The 18,840-nt window shown below is 33.9% G+C and overlaps 4 protein-coding genes and 1 long non-coding RNA gene across 12 annotated transcripts; 1 reads left to right on the top strand and 4 right to left on the bottom strand.

Annotated features, from left to right (window-relative positions):
- Positions 1-5,410: 5,410 nt before the first annotated feature.
- Positions 5,411-8,450, top strand: LOC104755492 (NAC domain-containing protein 7-like). Of its 4 annotated transcripts, XM_087494681.1 has the most exons (6): positions 5,477-5,821; positions 5,907-6,048; positions 6,746-6,932; positions 7,033-7,304; positions 7,441-7,725; positions 7,885-8,450. In XM_087494681.1, the coding sequence occupies exons 3-6, from the start codon at positions 6,773-6,775 to the stop codon at positions 8,194-8,196; spliced, it is 1,029 nt and encodes a 342-aa protein (XP_087350807.1). In that variant the 5' UTR covers positions 5,477-5,821; positions 5,907-6,048; positions 6,746-6,772; the 3' UTR covers positions 8,197-8,450. The 4 variants fall into 4 exon arrangements, with proteins under 4 accessions (XP_010476193.2, XP_087350807.1, XP_010476191.2 ...); XM_010477891.3 differs by lacking the exon at positions 5,907-6,048 and having other exon boundaries at positions 5,411-5,821; XM_010477890.3 differs by having other exon boundaries at positions 5,556-5,821; positions 7,441-8,450.
- Positions 7,163-8,955, bottom strand: LOC147923341 (uncharacterized). The gene is made up of 2 exons (XR_015586529.1): positions 8,817-8,955; positions 7,163-8,184 (listed from the first exon to the last, which is right to left on the bottom strand). It is a non-coding gene; the product is annotated as an uncharacterized LOC147923341 (long non-coding RNA).
- A 1,344-nt stretch (positions 8,956-10,299) lies between these two features.
- LOC104755491 (thylakoid lumenal protein TL20.3, chloroplastic) lies at positions 10,300-13,074 on the bottom strand. 4 transcript variants are annotated; one of them, XM_010477888.3, is made up of 7 exons: positions 12,371-13,074; positions 12,080-12,260; positions 11,964-11,993; positions 11,639-11,745; positions 10,969-11,003; positions 10,737-10,865; positions 10,300-10,639 (listed from the first exon to the last, which is right to left on the bottom strand). In XM_010477888.3, exons 1-7 carry the CDS (start codon positions 12,411-12,413, stop codon positions 10,448-10,450), a joined length of 717 nt encoding a protein of 238 aa, XP_010476190.1. In that variant the 5' UTR covers positions 12,414-13,074; the 3' UTR covers positions 10,300-10,447. The 4 variants fall into 4 exon arrangements, with proteins under 4 accessions (XP_010476190.1, XP_010476189.1, XP_087350755.1 ...); XM_010477887.2 differs by having other exon boundaries at positions 12,080-12,265; positions 12,371-13,008; XM_087494629.1 differs by lacking the exon at positions 11,964-11,993 and having other exon boundaries at positions 11,639-11,766; positions 12,070-12,265.
- LOC104755490 (uncharacterized) lies at positions 12,799-14,081 on the bottom strand. The gene is made up of 5 exons (XM_010477886.3): positions 13,701-14,081; positions 13,442-13,614; positions 13,291-13,359; positions 13,154-13,205; positions 12,799-13,074 (listed from the first exon to the last, which is right to left on the bottom strand). The coding sequence occupies exons 1-5, from the start codon at positions 13,974-13,976 to the stop codon at positions 12,925-12,927; spliced, it is 720 nt and encodes a 239-aa protein (XP_010476188.1). The 5' UTR covers positions 13,977-14,081; the 3' UTR covers positions 12,799-12,924.
- Positions 14,082-14,092: 11 nt separating this feature from the next.
- On the bottom strand, positions 14,093-18,178 carry LOC104755489 (acid beta-fructofuranosidase 4, vacuolar). 2 transcript variants are annotated; one of them, XM_087494623.1, is made up of 6 exons: positions 17,603-18,178; positions 16,227-16,471; positions 15,346-15,963; positions 14,827-15,242; positions 14,649-14,736; positions 14,093-14,551 (listed from the first exon to the last, which is right to left on the bottom strand). In XM_087494623.1, exons 1-6 carry the CDS (start codon positions 18,018-18,020, stop codon positions 14,333-14,335), a joined length of 2,004 nt encoding a protein of 667 aa, XP_087350749.1. In that variant the 5' UTR covers positions 18,021-18,178; the 3' UTR covers positions 14,093-14,332. The 2 variants fall into 2 exon arrangements, with proteins under 2 accessions (XP_087350749.1, XP_087350750.1); XM_087494624.1 differs by having other exon boundaries at positions 17,241-18,110.
- Positions 18,179-18,840: the final 662 nt, after the last annotated feature.

The raw sequence follows: 18,840 nt of genomic DNA, 5'->3' as shown, positions 1-18,840 counted from the left end.
CTTATGATTACTACTATAATTCGTATTATTGTTCCGAAGAAGACATATAAACCAAAATGCAATCATATCGTCCATTTCCATTTACATCTTACATTTTCAAAAGCATATACTAAACGAAAATATAATAAATTTAACTTATAATAATTAGACACACGCCTTGAGCTGGCCAACTGTGAAATCATTAGGGTCGGTGTGCATATTGTTTTTGCAAAGTGGTTGACTTTTACAGTCATACATACTGATACAGTCAACTCATATAGTGTATGCGTATATGTTGACAAAAATATCATATATATAAACCATATGCTTGCTGATGATGATGTTCCAAAATCGTTCCTACAAATAAAAAACAGTTCTCCGTTCCAAAGTTTTAAATTTTCAGATATCTAATTGTCATTCATTCGGTTTACTGTTTCTACTCTTGAATTGGGCAAAAAAGTTAAAATCAATTCAAAACTATTTAAAGGTCATTATTAGTTATGTTTGTTGAGTTAGTATTCGTCGAATTGGAGATCATCATCCAGTAAATTTTCTTATTTAATGATTCATATGGCATGAAATAATTAGTCGTTTGGTGCATGGTATATAGTGATTAAAGCCATGCATTTAAACTATTGTTACGTCTAATAATTAATGATAATTAGCTTACTAATTATTAGGAATTTTAGAAAAAAATTGGGCAATTAGTTATTAGACTTTGTGCGTTTTTATTTATTATATATATAAATTGTGCATGGTGGGCCTAAATATTATTTACTGGGACAGAGTATACTTAAACATAAATTTTCTATAAATTATTTCAAACTCTAATACCACAATAGATTATATATATGTGTATATATATATATATTCAAAGTTTCTTCTTTAATTACTAACATACAGTATTAATTTTGACCCTCATAACAAAAAAAAAATTATTAAAAATAATTCAGAATTAGGACACCATGTTATTTGTTTGCATGCAAATATGTTGTATCTCTAAAATGTACCTTTATAAACTCTATAGCACATCGGACATTTTGGATCACTAGTTTACACATACAATAGAAAATAACCATAATTATTGATTAAAAAAAATGTCATAATGGAATTACTTAATCCGGGCTCGTTTTGGCATGGCAATAACGCCATAATCGATCGGTTCCATGGATCGATCTAGGTTTGATCTTGTTTTTTTTTCCAAGATTTACACTTGATCTGATTTCAGTTCTGGGGCCATTCCAGTCAGCTTGCATGCTACCAGTTTTTTTTGAATATATATACATACATATGGAATTGGTCTCACCAGCCTCAACTCTATAAGAAAATTGGTCAAATACACTCAAATAAATATGATTCGGATCTGAGTCATCTGAAGTTGAGATTTTTTTTTTCTTTAAAAACTAAAATAATCGGCTCAATCTAATTCCCTAAAATTCTAAAACTAACGAGACCAATTTGACATACTGACCTTTGGCTAGCTAGCTGTACTGCCTGTACATCATCACTATTGGTAACTGTAAAATCAAACCAAACATTAAGTAGGATGGTAGATTCTTTGACAAGTGTTTTCACATGTAACAAGTTTTTCTCATGGGACAAGAAACTGACAAAAGGAACAAACTTTCCCACGTGGTTTAATTCTTAGGGCTTCTCGTAATGATTAGGGTTATGGGACAAGTTGTGAAGAAATATGTATTCTCATCAAATGGATTTACAACACGACTCATGCGTAAATTCCCTCTAGAGCCCTAGAACTAAAGAAAGCCTTCGACTTGGACCGTTCATTTAGTTTCGATCATATACTATATATATGTAAATATTAAAATATTTTTCTTAGGCCTTAATTACTTAAATGTGTCATGATCATCATTGTTGGTTCTAAGATAATACAGTATATTGTAGCAGGCCGGAAAATTTTAGAAGGGTGCTCGATTTTTTCTATTTTTATAAGAAAATGTATGCCACCTTGGCCCATGCGTATATAGGATAGTATAATTAGTTGTCTTCAAGGTTTTTATACACTCAATTGAAAATGTTAACATAAATCCAATTTTTATTAAAGAAAAAAAAATCTATCAATTTTTGTATTCATGGAGATTCTTCTTCTAGAATCCCGAATTATTATTTATACATAGTGGTAACTTGCAATTTCAGCAGGATCTATGTGAAAACTAAAAAGTATTATATCAACCATTTTGTGGGTTAATTGTAACGTATAATTTTGGATTCTACAAGTAATGAAAGTATTATTTTATTCTTATTTTAATATCCAAAAAATGTTAGGTGGTCCAATGAGAGCTCACCATTCACCAATCCAATACTGATAATTAGTAGTATATTTAACAAAAGATTTGATTAATGAGAATGTCATTTATGCCTCAATTCCGACCATTATATTCTAGTAATCAACTAGAGAACTAGAAACACTTTGTTTTTAGTATGCAAGATTTGCTTAAGAACTGGTTGGTACTATGGCATGGCGAGAATGCAGATATTTTAACAGTCTTTTCTTATTACATACTCATGTAAGACGAGAATTTGTATTCAGAGTCATTCTAATATATACTTACTAACAAAAGCAATTGTGTCCCACATCTTTATTTGATTGACCATGGTTTTGTCATTTTGCAACCAACATTTTATAACCAAAAAAAAAAAACCCAGAGATCGAAGGATTATAGAAAATATATAAACCACAGAAAATATATGGTTTTGCATACATATCGAATATTAAATAACAAAAGTATAGAATACTAATAATAATTTAATCTCAATATCAAATAGGTAATGGACAAGAGGCGAAGTGGGACCAAAAACGACACTTTTGGGGATCACGGTCTTTACTTTTGCTTCACTTCTATGCTTCGTTTCAACAACACACAAAAGCAAAAAGAAAAATATTAAAACGAAATCTATATCCAATTTCCTCTCATACTACTTTTTTTTTTTGTAATTCTTTATTGTAGTTTATGTATGTGTGATTAATTTTTTAGACACCAAATCTTTGCCCTGAAGTCCCAAACATCAGCCGCATAACCATCCGATATTTGATGAACTAACCTAAACACAAACTATACCTATATTCTAAATATAACTTACCTAATATGTATTTTAAAAACATTATCCTGTTAGTTGGTTAGTTAATTAGTTAAATGATTACACGATATTGATATAATAGGGGTCGGGAAAAAAAACTGATGTAGTTAATAGGGAAATCAGTTTTGTTTGTTATATTTATATTATCGTTTCAAATATATATGAATGTAATGTGACGATGGTTGGGAAATTATTGGCATCTAGCCTTTTGGAGAATGGGATTAAAATCTTTAGAGAATGATCAGAATCAGACTTACAACTTATATACATTACATTCACAGATTAGTGTTAGAACAATCTAGAAGGAGTATATATATGCAAGAAAATTATGTTTGATAAGTCAGCAAATAAAAAGTTCGTATAAAATTTTCTAAATCGGGATAGAAATCATAGTATACAGATGTATACTGTTCAATTCACATATTGATAATAATCACATGCATATATATAGAAGTTTTTTAGTTGAAGCAAGTGATGATGGCTTAAAGTCACGAATTTTTTTATGGATTTTTCATGTGGGATATGAATTTCTTCATTTCTTGATTTTTTGTTGTTGTTGTTGTTGTTAACACCTATACTATTGTATCTCTTTCTAGATTGCTAAACGTTTTAAATGATAAAAAAAAAAACAAAACTATGAATTAGTTATAAGAAAACAAAAAGAAAAGTTTTGGATAGTACTCGAAAAAGTTTCGCGAAGAAGCAAAATTCGTTTGTGTAATTTTTTTTTTTTAAAAGAAAGATCATCATATTTAAGTTACAGAATGAGATTATTCACTGTAAGATCAAGTAAACAAAATTAAAAGCCAAAAAAAAAAAACAGAAAATAAAGAAGAAGAACGGTATAACGGGATGGGGTCCATGTGACCAACCGGCCTGCCAACAGCAAAATCATCGATGACTCACTCCACGCCGGACCACCTCCCGCCACGTCATCACATCATTCCGTTTTTTTTTTTTGGTTTTTTCATGTAAAATTTTATAAATAGAAATATCTTATGGTACCTACACATATACATACACAGAACGCGTTTTCTTTTTACAATTCAGGCTATGTATAAAAAACTTTGTTTTCAGTTTTTTTTTTTCTCTGAATATTCTCACACACTACTCTAAAGATCTTTGAAGGATTCATTTAACACTAACTTTTCGTTGCATGTATTCTCTTTTGTTACTTCAAACTTTACATAGCAACTTGTAACTTCTCTGGATCATTAGTTGGATTTAGGTGTCATATACATCATTATGTGTATTTTTGCTCCTTTTTATTCATATTGTTATAGCAGTATATATATTGGCAACTAGGCTTCATGTTATGACAAACTTATTATCTTTGGATTGAAAAAGGTAATCAGTGACCAAAAACTTTGATTTAAAAAGTTCAAGTTAAGACTTTAGATGATTATTTATTAATTTTCTATATGCTCAAAATAGTTAAGTAGTTTAATAAGATGAATCTTTTTATCTAGTCAATTCGACCAAAAAGGAAGTGGGTATCTGTCTATGGTTACTTTTGAAGTTCCCAAACGTGAAAACTATTCACATATGTAATAATGTATATAGACAGTAATAATTACTTTTTAAAAAATATCTTATATATAAACTTATTTTGCAGGTTATTCTTCAAGAAGATACATACAATTTATATTTTTGGTATGTCTCCACATTTTTCGTTTCATCAGAATGATTATGTGAATGCAAGGATGTATATACTGTATATATTTTTGTCTATTTCAATATAAACATAAACAATTTTATTTCACACACACAATAACAAAAAATTGAGAGCAAAAAAATGAAAACCAAGTAATTCACATTATTGGTGGGGTTACACTGTTTGTTCTGAATGTATTAAACTCATATGAAGCACTGAAAACTTATAACTATATTATCCTCAACCTTAATATTATATATCTCTCGATAATATGATAGTGTTGTGTGTGCTATCAACAAAGTTTTTCTCCCAAACCTACCATCAAACCAGCAATATCGTTGGGAATTCTAGCTAGTTGAGTTACTTTTAGTAAAGGATATTTGACATCCTTTAGCAATTAGCACAAAAAAAGAAGTCCAAAATAAAACCAACAAATTAACCTTAATGCGAGGACAAAAAAAGAAGAACCTTAATGTTGATGATCAAGCATATCCATCAAGAGCTGGTGGGTGGTAATGGATGTTGCCACCTCTCTCTGTCTCTCTCTAAATCTTACTTGACTTCTTTATCCTCCTCTCTCTTCTCCCCCCGAAGCTTTTGCAACAAATAAAGTTTCTTTCTCTCTCTCTCTCTAGGTTCAAAAGGACTCACAAGAGAGAGATGCTATGATTGAAAGGGAAAGAAAGAGAGAGAAAGAAAGGAAAATATAATAGATTATTAGGACACGATTTCATCTTTTGATTTGTGTTTTGTGTGCTCTCTCTCTTTCTTTTCTTCCTCGATTGATCTTCTTTATATAACCCTACTCTCTTTCTCTTTTCCCATTCTTTCTATCATTCCCTCTCTCTCTCTCTCTCGGGATCTGACCTCTTTCCAGTAACCTATTCCCGAGGAGCACTGTCAAATCTTGTCCAGTCTTTGGTCTTTCAAGGATCTCTCTTTCTCTCTCTAGTCTTGTGGTGAAAGTGTCAATTCAAACTCTTCTGATAACAAGAACGACAGGATCATACAATAGCCGAAACATAAAGCTTTGTTAGAAGCTGTTCAAAAAGTTTCAGCTGGATCATCTTGTATCTAGAATTTCTTCAGGTAAAACCCTAGTTTTATGTCAACTTTTTATTGAATCTCCGATCGTCCCCTTTACAAATATTTTTGGGTGTTTTTTCTTCTTTAGGTAAAAGTTTTTGCTTTAAGATCATCCTTGATCACCATCTTCATTAATCACCTTGATCATCATCATAATCATCATCATCATCTCATCATACTCATCATACTCATCAATGTTGCTGATATTACAAGCAAAGCAAAAATATTATGTAAGAACCTAATTATTAATTTTATAAATAAACAAATAAGTAGATCGAGTTGGGGTTTTTGGCTGAGGTAATTAGAAGGTTTATTAAAATTCTATATATTAATCTAAAAGATGAATCTCTTGAGATGGGTAATCATCTCTAATAGATTGTTATTCTCTTCTTCTTCTGTAATTACTTTGGTTGCTTATATATATGGGGAAAAAATCCAATATGGTTTTATACAAGTGAAGTAATAAATAGGCATAAATTAAATTTGATTAATCGATCTAGTATTGTTTGTAATTCATGCATCTAACTATAACAATTTAACTATAATCATATATATGTATTGTTCCGCTAAATTAATATACTGATTTCAGTTTCGGAAATTTCAATTCTATACTATGATTCTAAATAAATGCATTTAGCTATTCTTACAGAAACTAACTAATCTTCACATATTTAGATAGTTAGATGTAACAAAAACTATTTCTTGTAACAAATAAATGGATAACGTACGATAGTTCTGTCGATTTTCACTAACTATAAGATGATTAGATGTGTAACTAACTAATTAATCATATGTTTATGTTGAAATAAACCAACACAGACAAATCGCATTATGTAATAAATGTAACTAGCTATAACATTACCTTCTTTTTATTCGATGTCAAGCGCTGTAACATTATCTTATGTTCGTAACTTAATGATTTTATAGGTTATCATCGATCAAGAAGACTAAAAGATGAATTCATTTTCCCACGTTCCTCCGGGTTTTAGATTTCACCCAACTGACGAAGAACTTGTAGACTACTACCTGAGGAAAAAAGTCGCATCAAAGAGAATAGAAATCGATTTCATAAAAGACATTGATCTTTACAAGATTGAGCCATGGGATCTTCAAGGTTTTCTCAATCCCATCATCTTTATCCTTTGATCCTTAAATTCAAGTTTCTAACTAAGGAAAGTTTTTAAAATGTGTTTATAATTCTTTTGTGGAAATAGAGTTATGCAAAATTGGGCATGAAGAGCAGAGTGATTGGTACTTCTTTAGCCATAAAGACAAGAAGTATCCCACAGGGACTCGAACCAATAGAGCGACAAAAGCAGGGTTTTGGAAAGCCACTGGAAGAGATAAGGCTATATATTTGAGGCATAGTCTTATTGGTATGAGGAAAACACTTGTGTTTTACAAGGGAAGAGCCCCGAATGGACAAAAGTCCGATTGGATCATGCACGAATACCGCTTAGAAACCGATGAAAACGGAACTCCTCAGGTATTTATATGTCAACCCTAAAATGTAACTTCTCTTTACAATTTATTTGGGTCTTACGCTAAACAACAATCTCAAACTATATATCATCTCCTAAAACTAATATAAGTGATCTCATTATATGATATTTGGGGTGTAGGAAGAAGGATGGGTTGTGTGTAGGGTTTTCAAGAAGAGACTGGCTGCAGTTAGACGAATGGGAGACTACGACTCATCGCCTTCACATTGGTACGATGATCAACTTTCTTTTATGGCCTCCGAGCTCGAGACGAATGGTCAACGACGGATTCTCCCCAATCATCATCATCAGCAACAGCACGAGCACCAACAGCATATGCCATACGGACTCAATGCATCTGCCTACGCTCTCAACAACCCTAACTTGCAATGCAAGCAAGAGCTAGAACTACACTACAACCACATGGTACAACAAAATAATCTTCTTGGTGAATCTCATTTATCATTCTTCCAACTTCCTCAGCTAGAAAGTCCTAAGATTCAACAAGATAACAGTAATTGCAACTCTCTTCCTTACGGAACAAGCAACATCAATAATAACTCGAGCCATAATGCTAACTTGCAGCAATCAAATATCGCCCATGAGGAACAACTAAATCAAGGGAATCAGAGCTTCAGCTCTCTATACATGAACAGCGGCAACGAGCAAGTGATGGACCAAGTCACAGACTGGAGAGTTCTCGATAAATTTGTTGCTTCTCAGCTCAGCAACGAGGAGGCCGCCACAGCTTCTGCTTCTCTACAGAACAATGCCAAGGAAACAGGCAATGCTGAGTACCAAGTTGATGAAGAAAAAGATCCAAAAAGGGTTTCAGACATGGGAGAAGAATATGCAGCTTCTACTTCTTCTAGTTGTCAGATTGATCTATGGAAGTGAGCAGAAAGAATATTATCTCATATTAATGCATATAAATATATATAATATACGTACACACGAACACAGTACTAATCAAGTGTAGATGATGATGGTACAGATTTATGTTTGCTTTGATTCTTACTACATTATTGAACTTATTTTATATGCATATAAACATTTCTTATCTATGCATGTACTCAATATGATTAACCATATGTAAACTCTAATCTAAATGTAACTTCAATATTTTTTTTAATAACAATAACAATTGTCTCTTCCTATTTTTGTTTTTAGATAATCTTCTAGCGAAATAAATATATATATATATATATATATATATATATATATATATATACTCAAACACTAACAAAGAAAAAGCTATCTACATCAAATTTATCTATGTATTATTCTCTCTGTAATATATCCACCTCTCAATTTGTTATTTTAGATGTGTTCACTTTTAATATAACAAATTTCAGATAATTGAATTTCATATTTTTGGACAACTATGCATGAATTATGTATTTATTATATATGTACAATAGTAATATACACACAATCTACACAGGTCATAAGCATATATAGCAAATTTAGAAGAAAAAAAATATACTACATAAAAGTTAGACTAGCTAGCGACTTACCGGAATTGTGTTCTTGAGCATAGTTACACCAAGAAAGCTTGAAGAATATGTATAGCCATGAATAGTGAAAACGAAAGAAGGAGAAGAATGTAGCGTTGAAGGACATACATAGTTTTTAATGACATGTTGTTGGCTGGTGTCAAGATTATGTTATATAGAGACAAGCAGTGGAAAAAGAAAGAAGAACCTTTTTTTTCTTTCTTTCATCTGGTCACAAGAAAGAAGAAGCTAAAGCATGTACTTTCTCATGAAGAATTTTGTAATTATTGTGTTTGATTCAAGGTCGGCACAAAAAGAAACCGTAGATTATAATTTACTTGGATGGGAAACTTATTTTTTAATAAAACTACTGCGATCCAATATAATTTGTAATTAAAGATTAAAACATGAATTAACTTAGACGACTCAAAATTCTGTTAACCGATCATCAACACAATGCCACAATTGATTCATCATAATTATGGTTGTCTTATACTATGTTGCATACAGTATATATATATAGGACCAAATATAGTTCTTCTTGACACTCAACAACTAAACACTCCATCGCTATCGACAAGATATTTAACGAATGGCGCGACAAATATTATTTCATTATTATCAAATATTGGTTTTTTTAAGAAAACAACTTTTTTGCATTAGAAAATATGATCGAAAATCTTCCGCATTTAATTTGGTACAAGGAACATAATGATTTGGGCGTGCTCTTTGGGGTTGACAAACACGGTCCAGAGAAGTTTGGTTTTGGATACTGGCCACAACAATTTCTTTTTATTACCGGCGAATATTATAAACAAAAACTAATACTCCCTAGAATACTTGATGTTCTAGTATTTTTTCTTTTATCACAAAGAATGATTTTTTGTATATCTTTATCAATTAATATTAAGAAATTGCAAATTTCAAGAATCATTAAATGAGAATTTAAAAGTTTGATGAAATATTATTGGTTAATAATTATGAAAATATGTTATTATAAATAAATAATATATTTATTACTAGAAATTAAATGTTTTTCTTAATTCATGTAAAAATTCTAGAACATCAAGTATTTTAATACAGAAGGAGTAATTATCAATTCCTAAGAGTTAAATTGATCACCAATACTTGTCGATACCGACCTTGAATCCTGAGTAACAAATAGGGAGCGAAGGAAGCATAATACTAGACAATAGCATGTGATGTATCATCATCAGTGTATTTCTACCTTTTCATCTAAGCCACAAATCCCAAGACCATTGACACACTAATGATTTATTTAACTAATTTTGAAGTAATTATTTATTCAACTGCTAAGCTTGTGCTAAGTGTTAACCATTTGAAAGAAAACTATTGCAAAAATTATGTAGTACTAAAAGTAATCAGTTATTTAAAAATACTGATCTGACAAAGGGCTAGGGGACAACCTAGGTAGAGACATTCACCGGTTAAACAGGCTTTTTAATATCTTTTGTCTTACGAGACAAAACTGATCATTATCTCCTTTTCTTCAGTGTAATCTTTAAGTTCTTTTTTCTTTCTTTCCAGTCATTTACAATTCAATACTCCTATCAACATACGTTGCATAACATATAAAGATACAAATGCTATATATGGCATTGTAATCACACATGATTTATAACATAGTGAAACTACTTGGCATCACAGAGTCCGGTCTTTTCATCGCAGAATCCATCACGGCCGAGCAGACGTTGAGGTGGTGCACTGAGAAGAGGAGAAGAAGGCGAGCCATATGCATTCCTCCGGCTATTACCGCAACCAAGGCTCTTCCTCGTGTCCACTCCGGTCAATGGGTTAGTCCCGTTTGCGTATTTACACAGAGCCTATACAAGAAATTAAAACTAGTTGTAAATGGCTTTTTCAGTTTTTGATAGTGGAAGAGATGGATTAATGTAATATGGTATTAAGTAACAACGTCACCTGTTTTTGAAGAAGGTCAATCACAGCATCACTAAAATCGGCACCTTCGATTTTGGCACCACCGAGGTCACTTCTGGTTAGCACCGATCGGACCAGCACAGCATTTGTCAGATTTGCCTCATTTAGCACCTAAAGTCGCCAGGAAAGAATCAAGCTTTAACCGAAAGACAAACGAGCTCGTATGCAAGTATATATATGTTACAAAGCATGGTGTATAGTGTATAATGTTTACCATGCGGTCCATCAATGTATCACTCAAATCAGCACCTGCCATTGAAATTCACAGCTTTCATAAACATGAACCACGCATTAAGATTAAGGTACACGAGAAGAATTATTGTGAATGAAAATTTTCCCTCATTAAGTATATAAATCCTTTCAAGAATTGGCGCAAGTAGTTACAGTATCTATTTCTTTCCAAAGAACTGTTTCTGTTCATAGATACATGCCAGATTTTTGTGAGGCAAAAAGGTGGAATAAAATCAAGTACTCAAATCTCAGATGTCTAAGGCTAATTCAATATTTGAAAACTCTGACGTTGAATCTACTGGAGGGTGTCACTATGTACATAGTGAAGTTCTTGGAGAACGTTTTAAGGAATTAAAGATAGACATCTCCAGGGTCCTAAATGCTCGCAAAAAGGTTGACATATCAAAGATGAAAGACCTAATCTAAATGGATCTAAGAATGTAACATATAGAGTAATTGTTACTGGATTCGAGACTATCTCAAATTATATGTGGACGCAAAGGAAAGTGAGATTCAAGGAAGTTTAGTAAAAGGGTACATGTGAACAATAGACTATGATTTGTGGAAGTTGTTCTTTTTCATAATTCTAATACCATAAATCCATCATCATTGCAAAGAGAAGGTATGTGATAGCATAGTTGAAAGAGACTAACCTGAGAAGTTAGCTTTGTATGCAACTGCTTTTTCAAGATACGCACCATTGAAGGTAGAACCACTGAAATCAGACTCTCTCATGTCTGCAGAAGTGAAGTTGGCTCTTCTGCAATAATCAGTAAAGCCACTACACACAATTAGAACAAAAATCTTGCTTCTTCAGTTGCTTCTTCAGACTGATGTTTTTGTTGGTTCAAAATTTCATTAGTTTTAAAACTTGAGCATAACTCAAATCTTTTACTTCCTAAAGATCGAATCTTTGAACTTTATCATGTTCATTCCAATCTCCATTCCCCAACAAAAGTCAAAAAACAAAAACGTTACCTGAAATTTTCATTGGAGTGAACTGTTTTGCTGCAATACAAACAGTGCTCATTTCAGCGAACTTTTCACCATCAATGACAAACGAACTTTTTAAGTCAAGGAACACAATCTGATACCTGAGATCAGCAGAACCGAACTGAGCAGCCGAACCAATCCCGAACTCGCCACGTGTATCGGCTTCGAACTTGTTAAGCTCTGCCATGGCCGGCAGGCCGGAGCTCGAGGCGATAATCGCAGCCGCCATTGCTGCGGATAAGATCCTCTTCCACGTGTTTGATTCTACGCTGGAACAACAACCTTCCCTTTTCGGAAGAACAGTAATAAGTTTCTATGAATCCGAAACTGAGAAAACAAGAAAAAACATTGAGACTCTACGTTTGCTAGTGGAGAAGTATTCGAGTCCTCACCTAGTGTTTGATGAATCTCTGATTTCTGAATTTGAACGAGCATTTAGCTGTAGACGTCTCAATGGGTATCTCTGAAAATGGTACGGAGATCTTGAGACAGAAGATGAGGATCTTGAAATGTCAAGTGACTTCATAGGTAGAGGAGAGAGTGAAGAGAAAGCCATTGTTAAAGGTCTAAACTTTTGCAAAGAGTAGAACTCGAAATGTTACATTCAACACTCTGTGGAAGAAGAGATGAATCTGGCACGTGTGACTGATATTTCCAACTTTATCCACTTTGCTTGGGTAAGGTGTGCACACGTAAGTCACTTTTGTAACTCCTGTTTTGTTCTTGGCTTCTTAGTTTCAAAACTTCCCAAGTCTTGCATACAATTTCACTTAACTCTGTTCTGAGGACACACAACATAAAAGCAGAGGGAACACACAAAAAAATCGGATCTTTTCGTTTGATTTTAACAAAACTGTCAGCCATGTGGACTAACAAGGTCATACACAATCGTTGTAATCCTATACTGATCATTAAAATAGCAAGAATTCCACAAAGCAAACTAAGTTTAGAATGTGTAATACTCTTCAAGCTTGTCCGGATTAAAGTCAGGGTCTACAGATGCACCGTTCTTGATCTTCTCTTGAAGCTCTAAACTCTTGGGAAGTATGATCTCAGCTCCTAGACCTTGTGTAGAGAAATACCTCTCTAACAATATCTGTAACATAAGATACATTAAAAACCATAGTAGTCACAGTTTAAGAACTCAAAAGATCGTCATGTTCTCATAGCATTACCACAGCAGCGTATGCATCTGATCTGCTCTGTCTCTCACTCTTGCTGAGTCCCCTGATAGAAGAATAGAATGTTCAAACAACAATTCACACACAAAGGTTCAATCTTTTTGCTAAAACCAAAGAACAGAGAGACTAACATTACAATCATTCGGTCTGAAGCTTCTGATGTTGTCCCATGTTCATCAAATACATAAACTCTCCAACCCCTGACCAAAAAAAGCCAAGAAATTTACCACTTTGAGTATGCTTGTATGTGTATCATGTAAGTGTGTGAGTGTGCTTCATCACCTCTCAGCGGCTTGAACAGCAAGACGTCCAGCAACAGAACGGATTTTGTTCGACTGAACCGTTTCTTTCCCATCAGAAGATCTCGGCAACCCAATTATGAATTCATCAACCTCCTCTTCTTCTGCTATTTCTAATAGCCTAGTCTCAAGCTTTTGTCCTCTCGATTTCAAAACCTAATCATATATATACCCAAATTCACTATTCAATTTCCATTAAACCGTAAACGCAACGAGCGCGAGAGAAGTTTTCGAAGTTTTACCGTGAGAGGTTTAACGGAGTAGCCTTTACTAATAGCGATTCCTGTTCGAGATAAACCTAAATCTACGCCGAGACTGAACCCACCTCTCCAGTTCTGGTCTTTTTTCCGGCGAACAGCATTAGGAGGGATTTCATCAATTGACGAAGTTGCCCTCAACGCTTGAGGATAATTACGGGTTCCAACGAGAGATAAGCGATGAACCTGAGGGCTATTTACGTACTTTTGGGTTCTGAATGATATTGCTGTAGTGGAGAAATACTGAAGAAGAGAACACATTGCAATGATAAGAAGACGAACCAGTCTCAGACGATGATGAAGCCAAACAGACTCTGTTCTCGAAACCCTCTGACCTATCCCGAAGGTTTCATTTATTTATTAAATAAAAACCTCGATTAAAGAAAAAAAAAATTTATTTATCCAAAATTGTAAATTCGTTACAATGATGTTTCAGTGCTCTTTTTTCTTACATGATGAATGATATATCAAATAAAAATATTAATTAAAACGGCTAAATTGAGAAGAGAACAAAATAAGAAAACATAATTTATTACAGATATGTTGACCAAAAAAAAAAAATTATTACAGATAAATCTAAAAAATGAGGGTTGGGGGGGAAGGAGTAAAAAATATAATCAGGTGCGGGTGAGAGCACGGACAGCTTCCTCAGAGTAAGGATGAATAAAAGCACTGTTCATTTGCCAGACTTTAAACGAGGCAGTAACAGTTGCATCAAGAGCGTTGTTGAACACGAAGAGCTTCGCTGCTCCGTAGATTGCTGTTGTTGGATATACTCTTGATGTTATACATGTTCTTCCACCTTGTCCGAATGCTTCTACTATTGAATGATCCACCTATTGAAATTTAAAGAACAAACATATAAATTCAAGTGTATATTATTTTGTGTTAATGAATAAATAAGATATCAAAGAATGGTTAAAGTAAATTCACCAAAATTCTCATGGTTAGTTTCTCTCCTTTTAGGACTGGTACGACGCTACCGTATATTGGTTTGATGACATCGTTTGCAACAGATGACCTGTAGTCATAGTAAAATGTTGTTTTCAACCCTATATTATGGTTGGATACAAAAAGTTGTTGTAGTTTATAAAGAGAAATTGATATATACCTTGAGGTGTCTGTGCAGAAGAAAGTTTTGAGTTTTGAATCTTTTCCTTTGGCTATATAGAAGTAAACCGGTGTTTGCTCAGACAAGCTCTCAGTGGCGAGAACCGAGAATCCGAATGGCCCTAACGCATTACGGACGGTGGAGCCAGCTCCGTTTTTCTCGCAGCTGAATTCCTCAGCCTCAGCCACCACTGAAGCGTCTCCGAAGAATTTGTCGAGAGACTCTTTCTTGATTTCAAATTCTGCTTCGATGTCGAGTTGAGTCGCGGTACCTACATCGACAGGTATGACAGACCCGGGACTGAGTTCGAGATCGAATTTCTTGCTGCTTAGTCTAAGAGATTTGATTTCTTCCACTGGGGATTGGACCAAGTTCTTCCCTGTCTTTGTGTCGAGGGCAACGGTTCTTGGAATACCCTGATCATCGTATCAACAAAAAATATCAGAAACTTGGATTACAAGCAACTACTATGAAAAACCTAACTTTGACATTACATAACGTCAAGGAAACAAAACATACCTGAACAGAAGACCAACCCTTTTGTACATCAGCAGCCTCACTATCAGATTCACCAATCCAACTCCACAAGATTCTTCTACCCTTGTTCTGGTCGTAAAACGTCTTTGAAGCATAGAACTTTCCGTAATCATATCTTAAACTAGAACTCATCCCAACATCAATACTAGGATCATCCGGGATCCATGTTCCGTTTGATTCGAAATACGTGCCTACGGCATAATGGTCGAACCTTGTGTCGTCCATGCTAGCCTTCACGATGTGCTTCACATCCGGTCCGTTGACCGATGTGTCAAGCCCTTTCCTCGCGGTCTTAGATACCGGGTAAAAGTCAACGCACTCCCACATCCCTGTGTTGGGAACTCCGTGCAACAACGAGTCAAGTTTCTCGTATGTTTTAAAGTCGGTCGTGTCGTACACAAGTGAAATTCCGGTCTTGTTGATCTTGGAACCAATGGTGATCCGCCATTTTCCTTCGGGTGTTTTCCACGCAGTCGTTGGGTCACGGAAGTCCTTGGGGAGGATACCGGGAGGAGGTACTAGAACCGGATTTCCAGGGAACTTGACCCATTTCAACAAAAGTGGGTCGTTGAGGTCCTCAGGGTAGGCAAGGTTTTGCACCTAAAAACATTATATGAAGATCATTGATTAGATCATTAAACCTAATTTACATGTTCAATATCTAACTAACATACCAAAAATCTGGCTATAAACGTATTAACTCCACTATTAGTCCAACTAATTAAAATGATTGACATTTGACACTATCACATGTTTATTTTATTACGAATATATTGTTTCAGTAGTGTTATTTTTTATCTTGTTCCAACAATTTAAAATTTTAAATAGTAAAATGTAAGTTGGAACATTTTCGGGGTACATACCTGCACGGCTTTGTCGGTGGAACCGGTGTAGAGCATGACTATAGAGCCATCGGGGAGGATTGTGGCTGAGCCGGTCCAGACACCGTTGGAGTCATACCATTGATCAGCGACCATAGCTAAGGGCAAATGGACCCAATGGATAAGGTCCCTAGACACGGCGTGACCCCAAACAATATCACCCCATACGGCTGCGTTTGGGTTGTATTGGTAGAAGAAATGGTACCATCCCTTGTAGAACAATGGACCTGTACACAATGTAAAACATTTAATTTAATTTTACTGGGGTTTAAATGAGAATAACTCAGAAATACTGGGGACTCTGACAGTATATAAGAAAGTTTAAGGTACCAACTCGAAAGAGCATATTTTTGTATACATAACATACCCCACTGGCTTTATCCAATTTGAGACAGTATCCAAACTTTGCATTCACAAGGACCCACTTTATACAATCAAGATTACTTTTCTATGGCAACCAATGATTTGTACATATCTTTTTAGCATGTGGTAAATCCCACGTGGGTTACTACAAACTGGCAAAATAATGTTCTTAACTAAAATAAATTTGCAATTGGTTGTGAGGTAACTCTGTTCTGATGTTGTCTGCAAACATTTTTAACCTTTTTAGTTGTAAATTGTAAGGTACAGCAAACTGGCAAAATAGAATTCAAACTAAATAATAATACTACTATTTAATTATACAATTGGTTGTGAGGTAACTCTGTTCTGATTTTGTCTGTCAACTTTTTAGCTTTTTAGACTTTTAGTTATTAAATAATACTGTATCTTTTATTGGCTGACATTAACATTGATTACAACGTGAATTGTGTGATATGTTGTTCTGTGTTCTACTACTTTTTGTCGCTCCAATTATTTCTTATAAGTTTTTTATTTTTTCATATTTAACATTAGAAAGAAAAAAAACATATATATACCAAAATAAACGGGATCTAAAAGGAATTCAATTTCTTAAAACATGAAAATTCAGAACCAATAAAAGGAAAGTAAACTTACCATTAGGATCTGCAGAAAGATAAGAATCCCAAGTTTTCCATAGAGCAGCAACACCATATTGGATAAAGGGAAACAAAACAAGAAACAAGAAAAATATTAGAGTTGTAATTCCCTAAACAACATTGATTTGAGCATCTCACTGGATTTGAATATTGCATAATTTAGAAATAAGAATATGGATTTAACATTATCTCTCTCAGATAACATGAAAAAAGGAAGAATGAATATACTATGAATTTGTAACAAAATAAAAAAGAGTAATATACTTTAATTTCTTTCTTCTTTTGCTCAAATTAAAATAATTAAAATCAATAAATTATTATTATGGATTTTAAAAAAAAAAATTAAAAGAAATTGCGTACCGTTCATCCAGTTTTCCTCAGGCTGGAAATGAAACGCCGTTCGTTGCCACGACAACATACTGTTGTTCCATTCAAACGCCGGCGTGTTCTGACCACCGGAAAGTTTCCACAACCCATCATTGCTTTTCTCCGACACACCAGCAAGACGTGCACGTGACGACGACGACGTTGTCTTCTCTGTTTCGTCGGTCGCATTCGCAGCTTCGTTGGATCTAGATCCGTCTTGTGTGGCGATAAGAGCGACGTAGAAGGCTATGAGCAAAAGCCCGAATGAGACGGCGAGGAGACCTTTATATGGTCTTCTTCTCCGGGGATGGGTTTCCGGGTCGGATCTTGACCCGTCGGGTAATTTCGTGTACGGACATGATGGCTCTTCTTCTCTGGCGGAGATTGGCAAGAGAGCTTCTGAGCTCGCCATTTTTTTTTTTTCGTTTTCGAGTTTTTTCTTTTTTTTTTTCTTTTCTTAATGAGATTTGATGACACGAGAAAGAGCCAATGTGTTTATTATATTTATAACACCGAGAAAATGTATATTTATAAATAAAAAAAGTTGGATTTGATTATTTATGTTTTCCTGCTTAGCTGGAAGAGAGAGAACTGGGTACAAATGTCAAAAGCAAAAAGAGTTTGGTCTCCGAATTGGAACTGTAAAAACAAAACAAGAAAAGAGTTTGGTCTGCAAATTAGAACTGTAACAAAATAAAAGAGAGTTTGGTCCGGAAATTAGAACTGTAATTTTCTATTTGTACTAACGCCGTGTTATCTAGAATAAATCATTAATATAGTAAAAAACTAAAAAAAAAAATGTTTTTAATTTTATGTATTTGTGTGTGCACAAAAAAAGAAGAAGATTCTTTTACCATTATACAAAGGATTAGATCAAGAATGTAAACTAGAAAAGTTTTCTTTCATAAGGAAAGCAATTGTATTCGTCCTTATCGGCTTAATTAGTCAGTCATTTGTTTGTTTGAATGGGGGATGAAGGTGACAATGATATTTACATTGGATTGTCCACGTAGTTTCTTACATATCCGTATATAGATAGTTTTCAGAATTTTTAGAATACGGACTTGGGTAGATGTAGTTCCTAATATGTATGACTTTTTCAGAATTTGTGCATTGCATATAATATCTGATTTATCACACAAAACTAGATCCAGTAAATAATGTATATGATTAATGATCGATACATGTATGAAACCAGGTCACTGAACACAATCCTATCAAAATGGATTATC

This window comes from Camelina sativa, chromosome 17 (genome assembly GCF_030686135.1).
Source record: "Camelina sativa cultivar CO46 ecotype springtype chromosome 17, ASM3068613v1".
Classification (NCBI taxonomy): Eukaryota; Viridiplantae; Streptophyta; class Magnoliopsida; order Brassicales; family Brassicaceae; genus Camelina; species Camelina sativa.
This window is presented reverse-complemented; position numbering and strand designations above follow the sequence as displayed.

Coding starts and splice junctions, on each gene's coding strand:
- LOC104755492 (XM_010477889.3), top strand. CDS start 6,773: ATGAATTCATTTTCCCACGTTCCTCCGGGTTTTAGATTTCACCCAACT. Junction 6,933..7,032: donor TGAGCCATGGGATCTTCAAG/GTTTTCTCAATC, acceptor TTGTGGAAATAG/AGTTATGCAAAATTGGGCAT. Junction 7,305..7,440: donor ATGAAAACGGAACTCCTCAG/GTATTTATATGT, acceptor TTTGGGGTGTAG/GAAGAAGGATGGGTTGTGTG.
- LOC104755490 (XM_010477886.3), bottom strand. CDS start 13,976: ATGTGTTCTCTTCTTCAGTATTTCTCCACTACAGCAATATCATTCAGA. Junction 13,615..13,700: donor ACTCCGTTAAACCTCTCACG/GTAAAACTTCGA, acceptor ATATATGATTAG/GTTTTGAAATCGAGAGGACA. Junction 13,206..13,290: donor TCAGACCGAATGATTGTAAT/GTTAGTCTCTCT, acceptor TTCTTCTATCAG/GGGACTCAGCAAGAGTGAGA.
- LOC104755489 (XM_087494623.1), bottom strand. CDS start 18,020: ATGGCGAGCTCAGAAGCTCTCTTGCCAATCTCCGCCAGAGAAGAAGAG. Junction 15,243..15,345: donor AGGGTTGGTCTTCTGTTCAG/GTATGTTTTGTT, acceptor TACGATGATCAG/GGTATTCCAAGAACCGTTGC. Junction 14,552..14,648: donor AACTAACCATGAGAATTTTG/GTGAATTTACTT, acceptor AAATTTCAATAG/GTGGATCATTCAATAGTAGA.
- LOC104755491 (XM_010477887.2), bottom strand. CDS start 12,534: ATGGCTTTCTCTTCACTCTCTCCTCTACCTATGAAGTCACTTGACATT. Junction 12,266..12,370: donor AGAGATTCATCAAACACTAG/GTGAGGACTCGA, acceptor TCTTCCGAAAAG/GGAAGGTTGTTGTTCCAGCG. Junction 11,994..12,079: donor TTCGGTTCTGCTGATCTCAG/GTATCAGATTGT, acceptor TTTGTATTGCAG/CAAAACAGTTCACTCCAATG.